The sequence below is a fragment of the Thamnophis sirtalis genome, unplaced genomic scaffold, assembly GCF_051295495.1.
Source record: "Thamnophis sirtalis isolate CommonGarterSnake01/CBP01778 unplaced genomic scaffold, rThaSir2_p1.2 scaffold_7, whole genome shotgun sequence".
Classification (NCBI taxonomy): Eukaryota; Metazoa; Chordata; class Lepidosauria; order Squamata; family Natricidae; genus Thamnophis; species Thamnophis sirtalis.
This window is the reverse complement of record NW_028261387.1, coordinates 72,364,976-72,391,303: the sequence shown is the minus strand read 5'-3', so window position 1 is coordinate 72,391,303 and position 26,328 is coordinate 72,364,976. Positions and strand designations below refer to the sequence as shown.

General features: G+C 39.9%; 1 protein-coding gene across 1 annotated transcript in view; it reads left to right on the top strand.

The window, feature by feature from the left end:
• Positions 1 to 257: 257 nt before the first annotated feature.
• Positions 258 to 26,328, top strand: part of DBNDD2 (dysbindin domain containing 2) — a 33,807-nt gene continuing 7,736 nt past the window's right edge. The window contains exons 1-3 of the mRNA XM_014054577.2: positions 258 to 515; positions 23,150 to 23,305; positions 25,578 to 25,724. Of these exons, the coding sequence (XP_013910052.2) occupies positions 470 to 515; positions 23,150 to 23,305; positions 25,578 to 25,724 (349 nt within the window). The 5' untranslated portion in view covers positions 258 to 469. The remainder of the gene's footprint in view (positions 516 to 23,149; positions 23,306 to 25,577; positions 25,725 to 26,328) is intronic.

Below are 26,328 nucleotides of genomic sequence, written 5' to 3'. Positions count from 1 at the left end.
CTTTAATCCCCGTCCGCCTCTCACGCCTACAGCGGCCCTGGGGAAAGCGATCTTTAAAAAAAAAAGGCGAGTCCGTGGGGGCTCCAACGTGCTCGGGAACGTCTGCGCCACTCCAGCCTCCTCGTCTGGTCCTCCGCTTCCGATCTCGCCAAACGAGGCGGACGGAAAATCAGCGCGAAGAGCAACACACGCCCCCCCCGCACCCACCCACGATCTGCGGCTCCACCCCTTTGGCATCTCGGCCACTTGGTACGCTCTGCTGCCGAAGTCCCAGTCCGCCCTACTGGAGCCAGATAGTTACGGCCGGTGGAGGAGTCCCCGGAGCTTGGACCACTCCCTGGGAAGATGAGCAGCAGGCGTTTGGGAGCGGCGGGAGTGTTGGCGGCCGGTCTGCTGTGAGAGCCTCCTTCTGCCCGGGAAGGCCGTGGACTATCCAGGCGAATCGGCGCGTACTTGCCCACGGAAAGCCATGTCGGGACCCGAAGCTCACCACGGCCACAGCAGGAGGCTGCCCTGTAAGTCCGTCCTTTGCCTGGGGAAAGCCAGGGCGGATGGCCGCCCCTCCCGTCCCCCGTTTTTCCAACCGAAACTTTTATTAGGCGTTTCTGAGAAACGGAAGCGCCGAGGCAGAACCGGCTAGGGGGCTGGGGGGGGGGGGGGCAAGGCGCTTGGCAGGTGACATTCGTGGAGGTGAGACGCGTAGGTTTTTTTTTCAGTCTTTCCAGGATCCGACTCCTCTCCGGACTTCGCGGGCGACAACTCCCCGCCTTGCCCAGCCAGCAGGTGGAAGGGGGTTGTGTAGGCTAGCCTGGAGTAATGGGGGCCAGGCTGAAGACAAGCCCGTTTTTCCCTTAATGCCCCCAGATTTCAGAGTCCTTGTTCCCAGCTGGGATGTGGGGCCAGGTTCTCTCTCTCTCTCTCTCTCTCTCTCTCTCTCTCTCTCTCTCTCTCTCTCTCTCTCTCTCTCTCTCTCTCTCTCTCTCTCCCTCTCTCCCTCTCTCCCTCCCTCCCTCCCTCCCTCCCTCCCTCTCTCTCTCTCTCTCTCTCTCTCACACACACACACACACACATGATTTCCTGCCCTAAGTTATTGTGAGAAAGTAGTTTGACTACTCCATCATTTCAGGAGCAGGGAAATGGCTTGGGCACAAGTCCCAGGATCCACACCTCTTGATTAACAGCAAGAAACCATCCCAACCATTGCCTTCTAATTGCAGTTCATCTCTTAGGACTTTGTCACTTGAACAACAGCCCACAGCATTTCTCTACACAATCTGACTCACAGGCTTGCACCCCCCCCTCCATTTCAATCTAATATACATGACTACATCATTTATATGCTGTTGAGATTCCCTCCCCCCCTCTTCTTAAGAAATTACAACTCAGATCAATCCCAACCAGCATCAGATTGGTCCAAAGATTCTGGAAAGCCCCTTGCTTATTAGTTCCTGCCTACAAATACTCTCCTGCTAACCTTGGACTTTGTGCCTCTTCTAGTCTCTTCCTGATCTGCATTCAGGAAATAACTATAGGCAGATCTAAACAGTGGCTCCCCACCCTTCTATAAAGTCTTTATAGGGTCTTTAGTTTATATTTTAGAAGTGTTTATGGTCAAAATAAATGTGTTTGTTCATGTTTTGGCTGAGAAAAATACATTCAATATACCAACTCTCTCTTTCTCTTCCTCTGAGACAGTGTAAGAGCACAAATTGTAAAGTTTTTTTTCCCCCTGGCAAAGATAAAGTATTGTTCTCATAGGCAAATTCAGTGGGAGTTTATATGTAGTTTCACAAGGTGCAAGTGGCGGATAATTGCTATGAGACAGCAAGATAAGAATCAAAGCAACAAGCCCACTCCTCCTCATTTTAGTCAGAGTATGCCCTCCTCCCCTCCTCCAGGCCTTTCTAAAAAATACCCTACTGTTAAGAAGTTAGGCTTCATGTGGATCATCCCTGCAATTTCAACTTTGCTCTTTATATGATATGCCCTTGCTCTGATTTAAGGAGACCTTTTAACTCTAGTGGGTGATGGAGCCTGAGCTGGTGTGATACTGATGTCATATTCCTGACAAGATATTTGCCACCCCCATGAAAAGCTATGCATGAACTCTTATTCCTAAGAAATGCATCCTCTGCTGTAATCTCTCTTCAGAATGTACTTTCAACTTCAATTGTAGTGAATTTACACGATTCTTATATTGATGCCATTTTTTTACATTGCCAACTTCCTTGATGCAAAAGAGGGAAGCTAGATCTATCTTTGCATCATTTCATACACAAATGTACCATGTTACATTTTCTTAGATATTCCTTCACTTACAATCAGCCTTTGATATCAACAATATTAATTCCTTTATGTATAATCTTTATTGTCGTACTTAAATATAACGAAATTGGTTAAAAATATAAATGTATTTTTCATGCAAATATGCGAATGTCCAGTTTTATCTATAGGCTATGGGGATTTTTCCTCGTTTGGTGAAGAGCCTTCATTTTTAGATGAGGTTGCTAAAATAAGTCTCTTTTGATCTCTGTTTAAAGTCTTTTTCCCTAGGCTCTGAAGAGAAATTGAGTAACATTGACTTTTGTGAGATCTATTAGCCTCTGGCAGATAACTGGAAATAGTTGAAAGATCGGTGGTAGATTTCCTTTATAGAAAATAAAATGAAACCCTTCTGTTCCATAGGAGATAATGGATAAGCATGTCTTAGGAATAACATGTATGGAAAGATGAACTGGCCTGAAACGAGATATTTAAAATCCATCCATAACTCCCATTTAAATGCTCCTCTCATCCTTCCTTTGGGATGTGATACTGCAGTAAAAGCATAACTCAAACTGCGGGGAGAAGATGAAGTGCAAGAAAAAGAGGGAAGGAGGGAGGAAGACCGAAAAGCTGGCGATTTGAGAGAAATGGGGTGACCCTTCCCACTGCCTCAAATTTATAATGAAAGCTAGGCTGGCCTAACCTCAAATCCCTTGAGTCTTGAAGCTAAAAATATTTTCACAGGCCACAGCTCGAGCAGAGACAACATCATAAGACCTGGCTATTTACAGGGCCACGAGTTGCTTTATATAGAACGATGAGCAGGATAAAACCAGGAGCACATTAGAGAGGTTGATGGGAGGACAAGAGATGTTCAAAACCCCAAGGACAACAAAAGGAGGCAGCTTCCTTGTCATGCTTGAATCAAGCTGTGAAGCCAGCTTCAGTCTCGGAGCTGTCTCAATTCTCTAGATGATTGAAGTATGCTCTGTATTAAAAGAATTTCCTGTTCCTCAACTTTCGCTGCTCTCTTGAAGATTTTATTTTGGTTGCTGGAACAGTGGTAGTGTGAATTTGATTAAATCAGGAGCCTAAAAGGAGTGTATAAAAAAGAAGGATGGGTGAATGGGAAAGAAAGGTGCCCAAGGTCATATTTGGATGGAAATCACATCCTTTGCTAAAGAAAATTTACCACTTAATCCAAATACCTGCAACTGCATGCATTACAATTAAAGCATTCTGCATCTATAGAAATGCTATCTATAGTACCATGCAAATGTAGCAAGCAACAATCCATTGATTTTCATGCAATAAATCTAGAATCATTCCTGAACGTAGCTGTGTTGAATGGGTTGAATGACAATTGTTACACTGTGGGATTTACCTTCAAATGACAAATAATTTACGGCTCCTATAGGTCAGCACTCCTAATCTGAAGACCTACAAAATGTGTTGAGTTTGCAGTACAGAATTACCAACTAGTCAGATAATGCATTCTCCTATATCCCAAAAGAACAGAAACGAGGACTTATGGTTGTTTTTCAGTTCTATGATTAAGCTTTTGCATTCTTCCACTGGAAATAAATGAGAGCCAAGTTGGCCTAATGGTTAAAGTGTTAGACTGGGAGAGATAAAGCTGAGTTATAGTTCTGCCATCTGTGTGATCTTGGGCTCCTCATTCCCTCTCATCCTTAGGAAGAAGAAATCGATGGGAAATCACTTCCAAAAATGCTGCTTAGAAATCGGTAGGGATTTGTCCAGGCAGGCACCAGGAGTCAAGTCTTTCTCAAAAGGGAAAAAAGAAAAGGGAAAATCCCCCATGACTTGCAAAAATATATCAAATTATACAAAAAGGAACAAATATGTACCATTTATATGTAGGATTCATCTTTGAGGCCTGAAGAATTTGGATAACTCTCAGGTGGCTCTATGTACTTCTCACAGTCCTGGAAACTGGAGATGTGAAATGAAAATGTGAAAATATATCTTGAATTATGAATTTCTTAAGAGAGCACTTTAGCAGGCCGATGATTTTAAAGTTCGGATTCTATCTCCAAAGTGGATATAATAATCAAGTTGAACTGTTATGCAGAATTTTGAAAAAAAACCTAAAGTTTTAAATCTACGTTTTTGCGATTTCCCTGACTCATTCATGGAATTTATAGTCATATTTGTATCCAGACAATGTTATGTTCCATTTGTTATTTCTCTTCTGTTTATTCACCATATCCTCCATGCTTTTTTTGTTGAAAAGGAAAGATGGAATAATTGATAGAAATGCCTTTTCTTGGTAATAGTAGTATCAGGCTTCCTGTATCTGAAATAACCCCTTTAGGAAATACTAAGTTATGAGCCACGGTGGCACAGTGGTTAGAATGCAGTACTACAGGCTACTGCTCCTGACTGCTGGCTGCCTGCAATTTGGCAGTTTGAATCTCACCAGGCTCAAGGTGGACTCAGCCTTCCATCCTGCCGAGGTGGGTAAAATGAGGACCCAGATTGTTTGGGGCAAGATGCTGATTCTGTAAATCTTTCAGAAAGGGCTATAAAGCATTGTGAAGCGGTATATAAGTCTAAGTGCTATTGCTATTGCTAAGTTACCAAATAAGAGGGCTAGATCAACTGTATTTTGAAATTATTGCCCAGTTTGGAAAACTGACTTCCTTAAATCACATGTGCAAAACTGTCTGTTTGGCTGTTGGATGCTGATCGTTTCTGGCAATATAACGTCAGGCAGTATGGAAAATGTTCTTTTTAATTTATGTATTCATTCTAATTTAATAAATGCATCGTATTGAACCAGAATCTAGGACCAACCATAATACTCTGTTTGGTTTCTGAATTTTCCTTACTGAATACAGGTGATCCTTGACTTACAACCACAACTGAGCCCCAAATTTATGTTGCTAAGTGAGATATTTGTTACATGAGTTTTCTCCCATTTTATGACCTTTCTTGCCACAGTTGTTAAGTGAATCATTGCAGTTGTTAAGTTAGTAACACGGTTGTTGAGTGAATCTGGCTTCCCCATTGACTTTGCTTGTCAGAAGGTTGCAAAAGTTAATCACATGATCCTGGGACACTGCAACCATCATAAATATGAGTCAGCTGCCAAACACCTGAATTTTGATCACATGACCATGGGGATGATGCAATGGTAGTAAGTGTGAGAAATGGTCATATGCAGTGGTGGGTTGCAGGTGGTATGCCCCGGTATGGGTGTACCGGAGCACCGGGTACCGTTCTGGTACGGTGCTCCAGAGGGCCCACCTTGGCCCCTGTCCTTTAAGCCTTTGGCGCTTCCACGCACGCACATGGCACATATGGCACCTGCACAATGCTCTGCCGAGTAGCTGGAGCTCCATGGAGGCTTGCGGAAGAGTCACAGGCAAGTATGGCGCATGCGCACACTGCACGCATCCATGTGGGTGATGCCGGGGCCATTCCAACCATACAGGTTGGAACGGAATCCGGAACCCACCACTGGTCATAAGTCACTTTTTTCAGTGCTGTTGTAACTTTGAACAGTCACTAAACAAACAGGTGTAAGTTGAGAACTACTTGTGTTGTCAACTTCCCATTTTTCAGCCATGAAAGTTTAAAAATGTCTGGGAGTTTGAGGGAACTAAATTCTGTGTGTACATTAATAGTAAATATAAATAACATTTTATCATGGTGTAGCAATAACAGGCTCAAAAAAACTCCTTTTCATACAAGTGCAAGCCCTTTTTTATATGGTGGCTGGGTGTGCAAACCATGAGCCATTAGCATTAGCAATTCTCATTTAATCTAACCTAGTATTCACAGCTGGCTTGGAAAGAATTCCAGATGTTATGTACTAATGAAAGGTAAAGAGATATCTCTTCCAAATGGGATGTTTTAATCTTAAGGAGCTGCGTTTTGAGACACAAAGGTTTTTAAGAGCCTCTTAAAACAGGGGTATCCAACCTTGCCAACTTTAAGCCTGGTGCACTTCAACTCCCAGATTTCCCCAATGCTGGCTGGAGAATTCTGGGAGTTGAAGTCCACCAGGCTTAAGGTTGCCAAGGTTTGAGACCCCTGTTTTAAAGAAGAGAAGCCCACCATCGTCTCTTGGATGTATGCCTACGGTAACAGCACTCCTCTTCCATCTCCTTTCATTCATGCTGCCTGCCTCACAATAGTCGTTTTGTATTTAGGATCTAACTGGACAAGAAAGAATGACAAACGCTACCACTCCCAGCTGAAATCCAGTCCAACAGTTCTGACAAGTCTTGTCCAAAACAAGACTGTACTTCCTGCTCTCAAGACAGCCCAGAAAAATCTAAGTCTGCCCTCGGACTCTTAGGTTAAATATATCCTCTGTTCCTGACACTTCTGCAGTTTTTAATTGCCAGATTTGGCAGGTTTTGTTCTTGCAAGTTTATTTCTGCTGAAGATTAAAAAAAAACTGTTTTATTGTAAGACAGCCTAGCTAGACCAGGTAGCCACTAGATGGGTACATATTTCAATTCTCCAGCTATTGTGGCCAAGAGTTTAGAAGGCACCAGACTATAGAAGGCTGTCCTCATTTGGTGTCTTATAATAGAATAGAATAACAGAGTTGGAAGGGACCTTGGAGGTCTTCTAGTGCAACCCTCTGCTTAGGCAGGAAACACTACACCACTTCAGACAAATGGTTATCCAACATCTTCTTAAAAACTTCCTGTGTTGGAGCATTCACAACTTCTGGAGGCAAGCTGTTCCACTAATTGTTCTAACTGTCAGGAAATTTATCCTTAGTTCTAAGTTGCTTCTCTCCTTGATTAGTTTCCACCCATTGCTTCTTGTTCTACCCTCAGGTGCCTTGGAGAATAGTTTGACTCCCTCTTCTTTGTGGCAACACTGCTATCATGTCTCCCCTAGTCCTTCTTTTCATTAAACTAGACATACATAATTCCAGCAACCATTCTTTAGATGCTTTAGCCTGGAGTCCTCTAATCATCTTTGTTGCTGTTCTCTACACTTTGTAGAATCTCCACATCCTTTTGTACATCGTGGCGACCAAAACTGAATGCAGTATTCCAAGTGTGGCCTTGCCAAAGCATTATAAAGTGGTATTAACACTTCACGTGATCTTGATTGTATCCCTCTGTTTATGCAGCCTAGAACTGTGTTGGCTTTTTTGAGTCTTGATTTAGACAAGATTGCTAAAATAACACCTTTGTTTATACTGAAAGAAATACAAGCTAAGGCGATAAAGATGACCAGAAGAATGATTCCTGCCCTACCAGGAATAGTTGAAGGATCTTTGCTCACTCTTTAAAAAATGACAGGTGAAAGGCAGATTGCAAACTTTTCACGAACCAGAAGGAGTGTCAAAATAAATGAAAAATCCCTCAGAATGCAAGTCCAAAACAATGTTTAAATTTCAGGAAAGCTGATTCTTCCATTTGATAGTATGAAAATATTTTCCAATAGCAAGAGTAGTTTGATGATAAAACCAATTAGTGAAGGGATGTTGTGAGCTTTTTCTTAATTGATGTTTGCAACCAAGTGTTAGGTAAACAGTTGCTGAAGATACTTAATTTGAATTCATGTGTTGAATAGGAGACTTCCTCAATGGCTTTTTAAAAGCTTTGTTATTCTATGAAAAGCAGAACCACATCAATTATCTGTTACTTGAAACAACAGCATAGGCAAAGAATACTGTCCTTTCTCTTTTTAGATTTATTGGTTTATCAGATAGAGAACAAAACCCTGGGTTAAAAGAACTGACATACAGGCTGGCTGGGGAATTCTGAGAGTTGAAGTCCACAAATTTTAAAGTTGCCAGGGTTGGAAACCCTTGATCTAAATGGTAGCAGTTTTTAGAATTAACAATTAATGAATTTGGAGTTGCTTGCCTGTGCGACCTCAACAGCTCTGGAAATTTGTTCATGCTCATAGTCTTTATATTACACTTCCTCATAACTATGTACAATAGCTCACTGTTCTCATTTTGCAGTCAATCCAATGTAAAATAGCCATGAGATTAGTAACTTGTACCATATCCCCTGGTGATCTCATATCTGAAATGGGATTTGAATCGTCATATGACTCACTTTCAGCTTTTAAGTTGGGTCTTATAGTCTCACCGTGTTAATTCAAAACAGTGAGTACTTTTATTTATCAGTACATTTCAATCTAGCAAGTAGGCGAAGCAGCGTAAGAGAGAGGAAGTCATTTAAGATGTTTTGGCTCATCTTGGTTGATCTCAAAAAGCTAAAGAAGGTCAGATCTGGTTAATACTTGGGACAGGAGTGTGTTAGATAAACCAGAGTTATAAACTAGATTGAAAAATGAATAATTAAAAAAAGAACTGAAAAAAGGCAATGACAAACCATTGACATACAGGTGGTTGCCAACATACAACTGTTAGTTTAACAACAGTTAAAAGTTATGACATGAATTCAGGTGCTTGGATCCAGCTTGCATTTAGGAGACCATGTTTCTCCAAAAATAAGACAGGGTCTTATTTTTTAACCCCCCCCCCATATAATCATTTGGCCTTATTTTCAGGGACGTCTTATTATTTTTGAGGTGCAGGAGGCAGTGAGTGTGGTCACCTCATAGCTGCTCCTATGTTGCAAGATTTTTGGGGCGGGCTTATTTTAGCACATGCGCTCAAAAGCCCGATAGGGCTTATTATCCAGGGAGGGGTTTTTTTCAGGGCAACAGGGTAGTTAAGTATTTTGCAGTCACATTATCATGTTTTGTGACCTTCCCAGCCATCTTCCAACAAGCAAAGACAATGGAATATGCTTAACAGCCACATGATTCACTTAACCATCATGGTAAATAGGGTTGTTAAATTGGCTCCGTTCCTCTTAGTGAATGAAATTCTGGTCTGAATTGTGATTGTAAGCCAAGGATTACCTGCCTTGTTTCTTAGAAAACCACAAATACCTTTCCATTTGAATCAAAATAGGCCTTTACTTTCATAGTACAGTCTGTGGTGGAATGTGGTCCAGATTCCCAAGATGGATGGGTCACATTCCAGAGGGGCAAAAGGCAGCAAAGTTTCAATAGTTTGGTTGGGGGAAAAAATAGTTAAGACAGCTCCTCCCTGGGAATCCTTAGAGCAGTGTTGGCGAACCAAGTGCCAAAATGGGAGCATGTGCGCACTTGTGCCGGAAACCGGAAGAGCAGCAGCCATGTGCACATGCACCCACTGGATGGCTGCTCTTCCTGTTTCCAGTGCATACATGTGCACTGGCCACCTGGTCTTCTGGTTTATGGCATGCATGCGTGCGAGACGAGCAACTGGCCCATGCGCATGCACACACCAGAAACAGGAAAGTCATCTTCCCGGCATGCGCACCGGCAGATGCTCTTCTGGTTTCTGGTGCACCCGCGCACTTGAAGACCAGGTAGTCAGCATGCTGGAACTTGTAAGAGCAACAGGTAACGGCTCGCATGCCCAGAGAGATGCTTCTGCGTGCCATAGGTTCACCATCACGGCCTTAGAGTGTATGTTTAATGTGCAAGCAGTCTACTTTAGTTTGAAAAGATTTCTGCCTAAAGGTGAGGAACAATAAAGGGAACTCCGTAGAAGAACCTCAGCGTATCTTTCTTGCTTTAAGAGCTTGACACAGAGAGACAAACATTCAGGATCTTTATGGGAGCTGCAATATGAATCGTTAACAAAGCCAAGTTGCTGAGATGAACTTTTCATACCCTTCTTGTGGAACTTAGGCGCCTAAGACTTGAGAAAAGAGATTCAGAGAAGCCACAGTATTGTGGCTAGATAATTTTATACTCTAGATATAAGGATTTTCTGGGCCCACACAATGTGACTATTTGTATTATTTTAGTTGCAGAAGCATCAAGATAATTTGAGAATAAACATCTGTTAAGAAATATAGTAGGTGCCTATAATCATGTACAAATCTAGCTTCAATAGTTTGCCCCTGGCAAACTAATGTTTGCAAAAAGAAGGAAAAAATGATTAGCTTCATCTATTATAGATTCTATCCTGTCCATATAAATCCAGATACTAATGATGTAGACCTATGTTGTCACCATGACAATCTACTTCTTAATCAGATTTCAGTAACTAACTTAGTAGTGGTTATTGCAATAGATTAAAATCTGAGAAAGTCAAGTTAAACTTCAAAATTCCAACGTTCTATCCGAAATGTACATTTGTGTAGGAAGGGGTAATCTATGAGTAATTAATTGACTAATGTAAGTTTTTTTTTTAAAAGAACAAACATGAGTAAAACCTTTTTTCATTAAATGACATTTAACATTAAATTGGCAGCCGACGCAATTTGCCACTTTTAAATATGATTAAATACAAAAAGTATTCTTAGCTTCCTGGTATTTTGCTATTGTAAACTTGCAGCTAATAATGAAAATTAAACTTCTTGTGTTGGACCATTTTATAGATATCCTGAGAAAAATGGATTATAAAGCTATATTGGTCTTAATTTCTGGACTGTTATCTAATCTCTTGAAAATTTTCAATTTAAATAAGTACAACTAGAGAAGGTAATACCGTTCTTTCAAGAAAGTCTATTGCATAGGCTAGAAGCGTTTGATGTGCTGATATTAAGTGATGTGGATATGCCATACATTTCAGTGTTAATGTTCTTGACTTATGTGCTAAATTACCTCCAGAAGACATTAATACACATAATTTCAAATAAAATTATGTAATACCAACTCTTTTTTTTGAAAAGTTTTTTTTATTTTTTGCTCTCTAAATACAATTATAGGTATACATTCACATAGTTATTATTCTCTTTTACATTCGTTGCTCTTATACATTTGTCATTCCATTTACAGGATTATAACATACCATTTGGGTTGCTTTGTTTACCATCCCTCGCCTGTTTTGACACCACCTTCTTTTCCCTTTCTTTTCTCCCTCTCTCCCTTTTCTACTTTCTTCCTTCCTCTCTCCTTTCCCTTTCTTCTTTCCTTACCTCGTCTCTACTCCTCTCTTCCTCTTTCCCTCCTACCCTCTCTCCTTTTCTTCTTCTCCCTTCCATCTTCCTCTCCTCACCTCTATTTTCCTTCCATATGCCATACATTTCAGTGTTCAGTCTTGACCTATGTGTTAAAATTACCTCCAGAAGACATTAATACACATCATTTCAAATTTAATTATGGAATACAACTCTTATGCAGAATATATTCAATAGAAATCTGTTGCCCATCAAAAATAACATTGCTAACCCCATAAATCCATCTTTTGGCGGCTTTATACACTTCTTCCTTCAGAAAAAGGTACAGCACCTGATGCTAAGGTTAATCCAATTGCTGGGAAGCCTCTCTTTGTTTGAAAAACTTTTCATGTAGATAATGAACAGATGAATGAGAAGCAAATCTACAGGTTTCATTCCCAGATTCATTCCTTTCTTAACAATCCTCGCTTTCACATTCAGCCCCAGACTTCAGTGCATAATGAGTGTGCAGTAAGAGCCGGAAGGATTAGTAGGCTGGTGCTTTTGGAACTCAAGTAACAGACGCATTGGGGGTGGGGGGCAGGCATTTCAAGAGAAAGCACTGTTGCACGGTCCACCCCACCCCCCCAATTGTGAATGAGTTGGTTGAATGCCCTGGGAAAGAAAATCCAGCAGCAGGTATTTTTCTCTCCTGAAACACAGAATGCAGCCCACAACAGGAAGCATTGTGAATGAATACATAACAGCCATGGGGGACATGCCATCCTAGTGAGGCAATCTTAGTACCGAGCAGTGTGTGAGAGAGCCCATTAACCCTGAAGAGAAGGAAAGGGGTCTGCTCTGTTCTTTGTTAAAAAGAAGCCAATGAGAAGGATGTAAAAAAGCTTGTATCTAAACCCTGTTGCCCTTCTTGTCTGCCCAAGATATATAAGGTGGGATAAAGAAGATGGCACCATTTCTGGCCCTCAATTGCTGTCCTAGTGCAGTCTGGCCTGCCAACAGCTGCTCAACAAAGCAGCTGACTATCACCAAGAATTACATAATGGCAATTCAGTGCCCGTGGCCAGCTGCCCAGCTGGCTAATGAAATTTCATCAGGACTCTATCAGCAGGTTTGTTAATTTATCTGGGAAATAAATCCCAACACATCTTTTTGATTCAGGCTCTAACATAAAGCATTTTGTCCAAGCCGTGTCCTGTTGTTACACAGTACCAATCCGTTCCATCTCTCTTTGTCTTGATGCCTAGTATCACTTTCTTCGGCTTGGTTTCACAGTGCATTTGCTCAAACATTAGAATCAGGAGAAGAGGAGTCCCAGCATAGTGACCAGTATTATATTAGACCACCAAGGAATGAGAACTGCAATTAATTTTAGAAAGCTTTCTTTCTGAGCTTAAACTAAACCTTCTATTCTCAAGCAGTAAGAATAAGGATTGGCTTTGGATATTTAGTTGAAAAGAAAGGAGTGCTGTTGTTTTTTTTAAAGACCACAACATTCAGACAAGTTATAAGGTTCGATTCTATGTCAAATGAATTCGTGACTGAGACCTAATAAGATTTATCAGAGCACTGTGGGTAGATTGGCAAATTACAGATCACCAAGAAAACCAGGAAATGAATCCACAAAAATGAACAATAACAAAAAAGGAACAAGTTTACTTAAAATTGCACATATCAATTTAGATGTAATCAAAGACAGAATAGGCAACCTTTAACCTTTCAGATATTGTTGAACTCTAACTTCTATCAACCTCAGTCAATAAATAGCATACTAACATCTGAGAAGCTATAGTTATCCCACTCCAAAATAAAACATAATTTACAGAGATAAAAGGTTGACCAAAAAATCAATAAATGATGGAATTTTAGAAAGATTAAGAAATGATGGATAATAAGAAAATATATTAATAACATGGGAAAATACCATAATCACAATAAGTGCAGATTAATAGATGGTAATCTAAGATTAAGTAATGTAATTGTTTTATTAACATTAATAGTGTGTTAAAAATATATCCCATGATGGTTTGAATATTGTTAATAATTGGTGTTATTAGTAATCCCACACATTTGGAACATTGAAGCTATAGTGGAATAATGAGGGACTTTCATAATATTGAAGACACAATATCTAGAAAGGGATAACAAGTATAGGGAGCAAAGAAATGTTATTTATGTTTAAATGAATAAATGGGGAAATGTAAAATAAATATGAAATGAGATAAATATTGTCAAAGTTGGAAGATAAGAATTCCACATACTATCTGTATTATTATTAATGTTGTCCAAAAAAAATAGACCCAGTCAATGCAATGTCCACAAATTATGTATGCTTATTACTGTAAAATAAAAAAAAACTTTATACAAAACATAACTTTACATTACCCATAATTGCTGGTGAACTCTGGGACTGAAGTGTTAATACCACTTTATAATGCCTTGGTAAGGCCACACGTGGAATACTGCATTCAGTTTTGGTCACCACGATGTAGAAAAGATGTGGAGACTCTAGAAAGAGTGCAGAGAAGAGCAACAAAGATGATTATGGGACTGGAGACTAAAACATATGAAGAACGGTTGCAGGAACTGGGTATGTCTAGTTTAAGAGAAAGAAGGACTGGGGGAGACATGATAGCAGTGTTCCAATATCTCAGGGGTTGCCACAAAGAAGAGGGAGTCAAACTATTCTCCAAGGCACCTGAGGGTAGAACAAGAAGCAATGGGTGGGAACTAATCAAGGAGAGAAGCAACTTAGAACTGAGGAGAAATTTCCTGACAGTTAGAACAATTAATCAGTGGAACAGCTTGCCTCCAGAAGTTGTGAATGCCCAAACACTGGAAGTCTTTAAGAAGATGTTGGATAGCCATCTGTCTGAAACGGTATAGGGTTTCCTGCCTAGGCAGGGGGTTGAACTAGAAGACCTCCAAGGTCCCTTTCAACTCTGCTATTGTATTGTATTATTGTATTATAAAAATCTGCATATTTGAAGGGTGCCAAAGTTGGTGAAGGCTATTTAAAGACAAGACTGCACCTTCTAAAAGAAAAACACAAGAGCATAAGAATAATCTTGCTCATTCAGGCTAAGGTTCATCCTTGTCTTGTGTTTTGTTTTTCACTATAGCCAACTGGATAATGCTGGGATACTTACAAGTAAAATGCGACAATACACCCTTTCCCCATCATATTTCTCCTGTAATTAGTATTTAGAGGCATGAGTCTTCAAAATTAACACCCTTGTTAAATATTAATTTACCAATCCCCTTTTAAAGCCTTTAACTTTGGCTTTAAATATGTCTATCATCCCTTGGCAATATGTGTAAAGCAGTATTTTTATTCTAATTGTGGGTGGATGTGTTAGGAAGCTGGGAGGAATATCAGATGAGGAAGATAAGAACATAAGCAGTGCATTGCTGGATTGGACTCCTGACCCATTTAGTCTAGCAGTCTGTTTTCAAATGGCCAGCCAACTGCACTAGGAAGCCAACTAGTCTCCCAACAGATGGACTTCAGAGGCAGTCCCATTACCATCAAGGCTAATAGTAATTGATCCCAAGACGTCCATTAATTGCTTCAACCAACCAAGCTGGTAGGCAGCATTGCATCCCAGGGTAGTGAATCCTAACATTTAATTATGTGTTGTGTAAAAATGTATTTCCTTTTGTCCATCCCAGTTTTTTCCAATCAATTTCATTGGATGTCCTCTGGTTCTTCTAGCATTTCAGGAAAGGAAAATAGCTTCTCCTTGCCCACTATCTACACCATACACCATTATATATATTACTATCATGTCCATTCTCATTCACCTACTTTCTACAATGTTACAACCTGTCTTCATTGGAAAGTTCTAGTCCCTTGGGCAGCTTTTATGTTTTTTTTTGTGTTTAATGCTGTTAATGGAGAAATTAATAGATAAATATTGAAGAAATAATGACAAAAATATTTCCCTGGCATGCTTTATTAAGAAGTATGAATTCAAACAAAAATATATATTTCATAGAATTTGGAGATGTGTTATTTGACCATGATGAAGCCTGCCCCTCATGGTTGTAATTCATGACAGCTGCAAAGCAGGTCTGCCAGGTGATTGACCCAATTTCACAATCCTTTTTTGTGGTGGCCATTAAATGAATGCAGAGTTCATAAAGTAGCCATGGCAGCCCTTACGCAAATCCCCTGGTCATTAAGCAAACCAATGCTTCTCTATGGTTTTGCCCAAAATCAGAAGTAAATGCCGGTTTTCTGCAAAACTGTTGTAAATTGTGGGTTATGTGACCATGGGATGCTGCAAGTAACCCTAAATGTGGCCTGATTGCTGAACACCCATGGGGTGAGAGGGGGGGAATCATCAAAACTTCAATTCTGAGTCATAAGTACTACCCAGGTAAGTCCATCCAGACTTTGAATGGTCATTAAAAGACCAGTCTTAAGTCAAGGACTGCCTGTATTTGTTCCAATTGCTTTTACCATTAGATAGTTCATAAGCCAGTGATGACTAACCTTTTTGGTGCCGATGCTGAAATACAATGCGGGGACACCCTTCGCAAGCCCTGCCCCCCCCCCGTGTGCACCCTGCACATGCGCACACAATCCCAGTCCATGCGGCCCCATGCATGCACACACATCTCACACATGCACCCCACGCATGCGTGGCAGAGACCGAAAAATCCGCTGACTGGCAGAAGGCACGTGCACATGCACGGCGGAACTGAGCTGGGGCAACAGCTTGCATGTCTGCAGAGAGGGCTTTGCATGCCACCTGTGGCACCCATGCCATAGGTTCGCCATCACGGCCATAGGCATTACATACGATACTTTCCCTCGTTTCCACAATATCCCTGTAATAATTTAGTAAAGTAGGGCATAGTCAACATTACTTCCAAACTGAGATAGCACCTGCAGTAAGCTTTAGCAATCAAAATCCCAGTTAATTGTCTTTCCTTCCTTAAAGACATTTTTTCCTTAGGAAAAAAATGTGTATTAGAAAATATATAAATGGAAATGATTTCTAAACCCATGGAAACATTATGCAAATACGGCATGGAGCTTCCACTTTGAAAATCTCGACTGCGGATGTTTTAAGTTAAGTAATGATGACTGAGCTGAGCAGTTTTTCACAGACTAGTTTATATTTGCACCCTAGCTCTAAATAGGATCACACAGTTGTATATATGGCTTTCATTGTCACACCCTTGAAGACAGAAATATTTATACGTATTGGCTGTGTCTGTGTCCAAAAATATTTTTCTGCTGATGGTGTCAGCCAGAATCTAAGCTGGATGAAAGTTCCTCTTTGTCTGCAATAAGCCTTGAAGCTCAAGCCCAGATTCTGAAATATTTATTATTTAAAGGGAATATATTAGGAACACCTTGGAATTTTTAAAATTGGCAATGGCCTCCTTTGTGCAGTGTTGATTTCAGCATTTATCTCTGATTTTAAAGAGATTAGATATGTAGTTCTCAGATATGCAGTATTTGTCAACCTGCAAAATGACTTCAGCTGAAGCCATGCTTACTTTTGCTTCGTTTCTTGATTGCCATTCAAGGGGGAATGGGGAGAGCATAGGGAGTGGGGAGACTCAGGAATGTGGTGCCTCAGTCGGTTAGCCATAACATCTATCAGCTGCCATGAGAACCAAGGTCACATCAACAGACACCTGTTGAAGTTGAGCTGAAATCTACATCTGGATGGCATGCAGTGGCTCAGTGGCTAAGATGCTGAACTTGTTGATCAGAAAGGTCGACATTTTGGCGGTTCGAATTCCTAGTGCTGCGTAATGGATGAGCTCCCATTACTTGTCCCAGTTTCTACCAACCTAACAGTTCAAAAGCATGTAAAAAATGCAAGTAGAAAAAATAGGGACCACTTTGGTGGGAAGGTAACAGCATTCCGTGCGCTTTCGGCATTTAGTCATCCTGACCGCATGACCATGGAGACGTCTTCGAACAGCGCTGGCTCTTCAGTTTTGAAATGGAGATGAACACCACCTCCTAGAGCTGGGAATGACTAGCACATATGTGCAAGGGGAACCTTTACATCTGGACTGATTGGCCCATGTCACCTGAGAGACAAAGGGGTGTGGAGAGGTCTCATTCTTTTAACTATCCCTAAGCACAGGAATAATTTAGAGCTAGCTTCACCTTGTGCCAATATGATGTACTTAATAAAGGATCTCTTGAACCTGAGCAAAGTGTTAGAGTTCTGACTTCCCTGAGTCCATTAGTCAGAAAGATGACATCATTATTATCAGCACCTATTCTGATTGTATCTGCTGCTGCAATTGATAAAACACGCTCTCATAGAACTGGTAGGAAAAGATCTGGAATCCCAACACTGTCTGGAATGAAATTCATGGGTTCATTAAAGATGATTCCAACAAAAATACCCAGTTTTTAACAATATATGGGAAACACAATAAGTAAAGTTGAATGAAAAACGTGACAGAAAATACCCTTGAAGGGAGAAAGAACAAATAATTTAATACTAGATCAAGTGAACACAGGTTGCTTACTGAAAGCAATAATGATGAAGCTTAGATATTTTGAACCTATAATGAAAGGAAAGCGTCATTGGAAAAGATCCAATTGACGCTTGGGCAAATTGAAGGTAAATGAATAACTGAACAACAAAAACTACCATAATGCTTAGCTTTTGAACATGCTGATTGGCAACTTATGGTTCAACACATCTGGTTGGACTACTCTGTTGTGACTGTAAGTCTCCAGGACATTATTTTCATCATCTGCTACCAAATCCCTTTTAATTGAATCTTGTGCGAGCTGGAAATTCTGGAATTTGAAATCTCAGCATATTTGAAGGGTGGCATGTGGGATAGATTTGCTCTTGAGTAATTGCTCAGGTAGAAAAGCAGAGGTTCTTGAATTACTTCTTGAAACATAAAAAGTTGCCCTCGGCAGGTTGATACATAGGGAAAATAGTTCCAAATCAAACATTGGGTGATGCGTTTCTTAGGACTAGCCAAATGTTAGGAGTGTAGCTTACTACTTCTCCTGAATTCAGTGATTTGCTTGATGAAAAGTTCTGGAGAACTAAAAATTGCATATTTATTATATCAATTTGGTTGGTGTCAATGGATTTAGGGGTGTCCCCCCCCAAATCTGGAGCTGAATTCGTAGGCCAGACCAGAGAGACACTGTCTCATCTCCCTCTTTCCTTTTCCCCCTCCCATAACAGGAAGTTTAACTGTTGTTGTTGTTGAGCTGAAATTTCCCCTGAGGCAATTGAAAAGGCTGTTCTACTTGAGACAATTACAATTTTCATTATTTGTTTTGTTTCCTTGGTTATGGCACTGCCTAGCTTAGTAATCACATTTTCCTTATGTCGGTCTAGCCAGTCCCTGCATCATCAGTTGTTGAATGGAGGAGCTGAAATGTCTTTTAATTTTTAAAGGCATCTGATATTTGCTATGGAAAATCTCCTAGATAAGGTCAAGGGGGCCATTCTTATTCCAGCTGTTACTTTGTTCCTTGATCCTGTGGATTTCCCCCCCCCCAGGAAAAAAAAGAGATTTCTCAACATTCAGCCTTTTTATAATGGACTATGATTACTTGATTGTATCTGGTTCCTTTATGTCTCTTTGTGAGTTGCATCTTTGAAATAATTTTAAAAAATTGATTTTTTTAAAACCCAAGGAAAGACTTGCTTATCTTTATCTGTGTTCAAGGACCAATTATTGTATATGCTGGGGAAAATTTATGAAGGGATTATAGGATGCAAAAAAAGAAAATGTGGGTGGATTGCATTCATATTAATCACACTGAAAAGAAGCAGATTTAGCAATCTTTCTTTTTAAAGGTTGGTTTATTTTCCCTCTGAAATGGGCTTCATTATTTCAATTTATTTTGGTCAGTTGTCTAATTCAGAAAATAAGCAAATTGTCCAGTGACTGATCAGAGTGATACACTTTGCCACAAACCGTGCATTAGGTGAAACCACTCGAACTACAAGACAGTTTCTTTGCACAGTTCAAGTAGTTTCTTACAACTTGATAAACTAAGCAGAACCTGAACTATTAGCTTCAAACAGAGGACTACACTAAGAATGTAATGACCTTAAAAACTAATTAAGACTAGCTTTGCTAAACTGACATCAGAAGGTATGCTAATGTTCTTGGCAAATATTTAACAAAGCTTTTGTCCTTTGTTTAGCATAAAAATATTGATAGAGTTGTCTATTCATGTTCTCACTTCTGTGAGCTTCATTCATCATTTAGAATAAAATAGAAAAGAATTCTTTATTGGCCAAGTGTGACTGGAGTGGACACGCAATGAATTTGTCTCCAGTGCATAAGCTGTCAGTGTATATACAAGCAACAAAGTGATAAGTCATAGATTATAAATCACAGTTATCATAAATCATATTTTGGCCCATTTTTATTATCAATGTCATATGGGAATCAATATGTCCCTTTTCCCTTGATACAGGCCCTGCTATCCTGAAATAATACATTTAAATGAATTATATTTTTCTTGTGCTATTTGTTTCTTATATAACATTTTTTGTCTGTCTGTTCGTTTGTTTGCTTAACTATCCTATCGATCATTTATATAGCTACCCATCTCATAGAACAAGCCCCTCTGGGCAGTTTACAGCACATTAAAACACTAAATAAATAAATACCTAAAATCATAATTATTAATACAAAACATCAAAACTTATTTATTGTTACTTACTTATTTATATAGATTAGAGATAAGTGAAACCAAATTATTTTTCTATAGGTAGATAGACAAAGCTCAAAGGGGAAGAAATAATAAATGGGAAATAAGGAAGATTGCGCCCACCATGTCAAAATGGTTTCATATTGGATAATGATTAAATTTGCCTTCAAATACATCCTCTTCAGAGGCAGTATTTATCAGCATCCTTTCAAAGTAATTTTTTTAATTTTTATTTGGTTTAATGAATCAAAAGGAATCAGTCAATTTGATATTTTGAAGGTAGCCTTTCTTGCTGATTCCTTTAGCCTAGGTAATTTAATAAGTCTTTACCATGTTGTTTTTGGGTTCATTTTGTGTATTTCACAGAACTGGTCTGCTTTGTAGGGCAAACTTTTAATGATTTTTTTCTCATCATCGCAAATAGGAAGTTCATTGCATTTTTACACTACCAGCACGGGGCATCCAAGAGCTCAAGGCTGTGTACACATTGCTTTCCCCCCGCAAAAGAATTCTGTTCTATAAACTGTGCTGCAGTATGAATACACTCTAGAAAGGATTATAAATTATTTGAGACTTTGGAAAATGAAGCAGATTAGCTGGTCAGAATATAAACTTTGGTTTGCATCATCTTGCATCACGTTATAGTTCTGCAGAAAATAGTCCAGCTGATTTGGCAGGTCAGAAATTGTTGGGTCTACTTTCTTCATATAACTCAAAGTAGCTTGAAAAGAGAAAATAATTAATACTATCTGTATTTTTCGGATTGTAAGACGGACCTTCCCCCGCCCTAAAAGAATGTGGAAATGTTGGTGTGTCTTATACACCGAACACAGCCATTTTTGGTCTCCCAAAGCCCCGCCCCCACATCCCATTTTTATGAAAAATGGGCCATTTTTATATGGAGCAACAAAAATTTTCATACAACGCAAAAATAGTATTGTAATATTTTTTTATTTCAGCATAACTACAATTTACAAATATAAATTGTAACTGTTGCCAAACATCAAAATTTTGATCACATGACCATGAGGATGCTGCAACGGTCGCAAAGTGTGAAAATGGTCGCTAATTGTGAAAATGGTCGCTAAGTGTGAAAAATGGTCATCAGTCACTTTTTTCAATGCCATTGTAACTTTGGTCACTATACCACCTTTCTTGCCACAGTTCTTAAGTGAATAACTGCAGCTGGTATTTTGTATTTTGGATAGAATCTTTTTAAAAATAGTCTAAGACAATTTAAAAAAAGATTCTATCCAAAATACAAAATACCAGCTGCAGTTATTCACTTAAGAACTGTGGCAAGAAAGGTGATATAATGGGCTTAGTGACCAAAGTTACAATGGCATTGAAAAAAGTGACTGATGACCATTTTTCACACTTAGCAACCATTTTCACACTTAGCGACAGTTGCAGCATCCTCATGGTCACGCGATCAAAATTTTGATGTTTGGCAACAGATTCATATTTATGATGATTTCAGTGTCCTGGGGTCATATAATCACCTTTTGACAAAGTCAAATGGGGAAACCAGATTCACTTATGTTACTAACTTATCAGCTGCAGTTATTCACTTAAGAACTGTGGCAAGAAAGGTGATATAATGGGCTTAGTGACCAAAGTTACAATGGCATTGAAAAAAGTGACTGATGACCATTTTTCACACTTAGCGACCATTTTCACACTTAGCGACCGTTGCAGCATCTTCATGGTCACGTGATCAAAATTTTGATGTTTGGCAACAGTTACAATTTATATTTGAAAATTGTAGTCAAGTTGAAATAAAAAAAATATTACAATACTATTTTTGCGTTGTATGAAAATTTTTGTTGCTCCATATAAAATTTTTAATCAAGCCCCCACCCCCAGTCAAAGGTGTCCCTCTTTACTGAAAATCTGGTCACCTTGCTTTTTAGGATGCTGTCTAGATTTGCCATAGCTTTCCTCCCCAGGAGCAAGCGTCTTTTAATTCCTTGGAATTGGGTATGTCTAGTTTAATGAAAAGAAGGACCGAGGTATTGTATTGTGGTTGCTGCAATTAATATACTTAATAACTCCATTTTTATTCTTTATTTTTTAATAATAATTTTCATAACAGTTGCTCCTGTTTTTGTAATTACTGTTTTATATTATTATTTTAGTGGATTATTGTCACCCCTGAGAGTCATTTCTATTGAGTTGTACACATTTGAACAATAAATGTATTTATTTTCATATTTAAGGAAAGGCATCATCTATAAACTAAGCAAAGGTGTAGCTTCCAAGATGTGCCCTTGGGATCTTGAAGTTGGTGGGAATTTACTCAGAGATTAATTAAGGAAAGCTTAATAACAGGGAGTTCTTAACTTAAATCCACACAGAATAAAACTATTTTAATAAATCCTATGCACAATAAATAAAATATTATTTTAAAATACATTAAAAAAGAAAAGAAAAAAACCCACTTACCAGCAGGCTTGCACTCCAAGTAAACCCAGAATGATGTAGATGTTAATACAAAGAACTGAGCAAATTGAAATGGTGAAATTAGTCAGGGAAAAATGCCACCATTTTTCGGAGCAGACCTCCAACCTCCGTGCCCCTCCCCTCTGGAAAATCCAGGAAGTAACCTCTCTAGCCATTTCCTGCAGCTCTATGGTACTAGATCATTTTTTTTCTTATAAAACGAGGTAAAAGCGGCGCGGGGGGAGGTCAGTTTTGTTGCTTTAACGTTTTAATATCTTCAATGAAAGTACTGAGACAGAGAGAGGGATTAGACAGGGTGTCTTTTGTCTTGCCCCAGTTAGGATTTCTTAAGCAAATCCACTGGGCTTTCAATATGAAGCCAGAAAATCAGGACTTTTTAAAAACGCGGCGGGAAACGGGACAAATTGTTATTGTCACGCTGAAATCGGGATGTCTGGTCACCTTAATCTTGGTGCATCTTATACATGGGTGCATTTTATAGTCCGAAAAATACGGTAGTTACAAAGTGTTAAGCCTTCTGATTTTCACCACTACTAAAAATGCTTTTCTGTTCCTACTTGGCAGGAAGTGATAATAAAGCAAAACTCCAGAATCATGAAAGCATGAAAGTATCTAAAAATAGAAAAGGATTTTGGAGATAATTTTAATCCAGCTTCCTGTCCTGTGCAAAAAAAAAACCAACAGAAGTGAAACTTTTTTCAAACCATTACCATTTCTCTTTAAAGAAATGTGTTTCTATCCTGCATATTGTTAAGGACAATTTTTGGTTCTGGAAGAAACAGGAGAAAACACTTCCATATTTCAACTTTTCATTCTGATTTCATTTCAGCTGATATTGAAAATGGGCAGCGGGGGCTGGACCCTGAGCAGATGCAACAACAGCAACTTAAACTTTGGGAAAGGCAAAGATTCTTTGAAGAAGTTTTCCAGCATGATGTTGATTTCTTCTTCCCAGTATCACACCTGCAGATAGAACACAGGAGACGTAAGTTCAAGTGTCAAGTTTATAGACCTTACATGGGCATCCTGTATCATCAAGTACCAGTGTTCTACTCCATATCTCTTTTTGTGACGCTTTATAGCAATTGTACCACTGCTTTTCAGCAGGAAGGCAGCTTCTTCCCACCTTGAGCCCAAACAACTCTATAAAAATAACAGCATGTGCCCTCAAATAGGTTCAGTGCTGTTAAAATAACAAAACATCACATAGAAAACCTAAAAGAAGAATAAAAAGAAAAATAAGGGGGGGGGGGAAGACTAGTCCTGTCGATACTATGATGCAGCCTTGCCTTCTCTACATCATTGTGCAATTCAGTTTAATCCCCAAGCTCCAAGAAAGGCTGCCTACCCTGTTTCATGGTACTGAATGAGAATATGGGAAAACAATGTGTTATTTGTGTGAGAACAGTCAGTAACTTTGTAATTTACTTGTGATTAATTTGGGCAGCAAGCTATGAAATGGAGATCCATTTCTTCCATAATAGGCATAGATATTGTTAGATTGGGTAAAGGAAAGGCACACTCAGGCTTAAGCAACAACAGCTCTTTATTGTAACAGAACAACTATGTACAATCCCCTCCCCTCTTAGATGGAACCAAACGACTTGTGACGTAGTCACGCAGGTAGGTGGGCTTTTTGGTGGCTCTGCCAGACCTGCGCAGTTCAGTCGGAGGGTATTCTTCGGACAGGTCGGACGGACCTGTTGGCTCTGGAGCTTCGCCTGGTGGAAGCTCCTGGAACCTTTCACAGACCACAGCTGGAGCTTCTAGAGCCAGTTCGCTCGGAGCTCGCTGCGAGCCTGCAACACAAGTAGATGAGTATCCCAGTGTCTTCGGGTTTGAGTTGGCTGTGGAAGGAGTGACTTCGTGCTCCTTTTAGGTAGGGCTTTGGATAACTCGTGCAGGAATTACCTCTGGCTGCCTAAGAGTGGAGTTGGAGATGCGGCCACGTAGTTGGTCAACATGCCTTCTCCAATTCCGATCATCCGCGAGCTCTACGAGATACGAGTGAGGCTCGGTGATGCCTATCACTGTGGCAGGAATCCACAGAGTTCCCCTGGCATAGTTGTGGGCGTAAACTGAATCCCCTATGCTAAAATTCCAAATTTTGCTTGTTGAGTCTGGGGGTGATGAGGCACAATAGTGTGGGTGTAGCCGGTCTAAGTGGAACCTTAGACAGTGACCCATGAGAAGCTCAGAAGGACTTCTCCCTGTGGTAGCACTTGGCATGATATGTTGAATTAGGAAAAAATGATCAACCTTGTGGAGTGCTTTGGCGCTGCAGGGTTTCTGTAGACTTAACAGCAGATTCGGATGCCCTGGCTTCATCCAAGGCAATTTGTAGAGTGAGATTAGACTTGGCAAGTAATCTCCTCTGTAAATTAATGTCCTGCACACCGCATATGATGCGGTCAAGTATAAGCTCGTCTAGGTCTCTGAACTTGCAGTACACTGCGGCCTCTCTTAGCGCCGCAATGTACTCGTTGATTGATTCGCCTTCTTTCTGATTGCTATTAAATTCGTGCCAGTGGACGTACTTAGATGGCTTGGGAGCATAGTGTGTCCTCAGCGTCTGTTGGAGCACTGACCAAGCGACTGATTGGAGTGGTGTTGGCTTAGATAGATCTTTGGCTGTTTCAAACACTTCCCGTCCACAGTAACCCAGGAACATGTTCTTCTTGCGGCCTTCAGAAAGGCCCATGAGGTCGTTGGCTTCGAGGAAGCAGTCGAACCTCAGCATATACAATTCCCAGTGCTCGGTGACTGGGTTGTACAGAGTCGGTGAGGCGTGCATGGCCAATTTGTGTTCTGAAGGTGTTTTGAGTTTGCTGCTCAAAAATGGCTGCTCGAAACCGCGCTGAGCTCCGGGCTCGATTTACTTGCTGGATTGCTACGCTCTTTTTGTTTCCCCTAGTTTCCTTCCAATCCCATCCTCGTTGCCAGTGTTAGATTGGGTAAAGGAAAGGCACATTCAGGCTTAGGCAACAACAGCTCTTTATTGTAACAGTACAACTATGTACAATCCAGCGAAGGTTCAGTCTGACAGCAGCCCTTTTATAGGGAGCTGTCAGACCCTTCAACCAATGAGATTGAATCTCTGTTCCCGCTGGAACAGAAGACCTTGGTGGAAACCATTATGACAGTAGCTAATATCTAACAGATATAAACAATTATCAAGCTGTGTGTAGGCCTTGCCCTGTGCTATTATGAGAATTCTTCATGCAGTATGACCTCTGATAGTTCCTACATCTTTCCAGCTCCCCTAGGTAGCATTTCTTCCATGGAGGTCAATGTGGACATGCTGGAACAGATGGACATGTTGGATCTCTCTGACCAAGACACTGTTGATGTATTTCTTAGCTGTGGGACCGAGGACAACAACAATGTAACTACCCTATTGCCAGGTATGTACAACTTCTGTAACTATCCACATCAATTATTGTCCCCTGTGTTCCATCTGGGATATGTTATGGTAAAACTCTTTGTTCAGGGAAAGAGTTGGAAATTTAACCAAGTATGTGGGTGTATGCAATTCATCAGCAGGTCCAGCATGGGTGTTAATGGTAGAAATTAGTATGAATGTAGATGCAATGGGCAACCACAATAATCTTGAGAAACAGGAAAACAGTGGCCATAGTCAGAGAAAAGAAGTTTCAGTTTGAGGCAGAAATGTAATTTGAGGAAGCACCTCAGAATTTGACCCTCCTTAATTCTGTTGAAGATAAAGGGAAAAGGAAGGAGGTGCATTCATTTGAAAAAATATGTTACTGTAATATTACAGTTTTACAATAAAAATGGTATTATAATTCTTGACTTTAATTTCCTAGTCTGGTCTACCTCAAAGGGCTGACAACAGAAGAGAGATGGCCTCCTAGGGAAACTCTTAGCATCCTTAGAAATACCACCTACTCAGCTTATGATGCAGCTTTCATTGGTATCTTTTTCTGCAATTATGAAAAATACTGTAGACATTTTTAAAATATATACTTTTTTTGTTCTGTCACATTC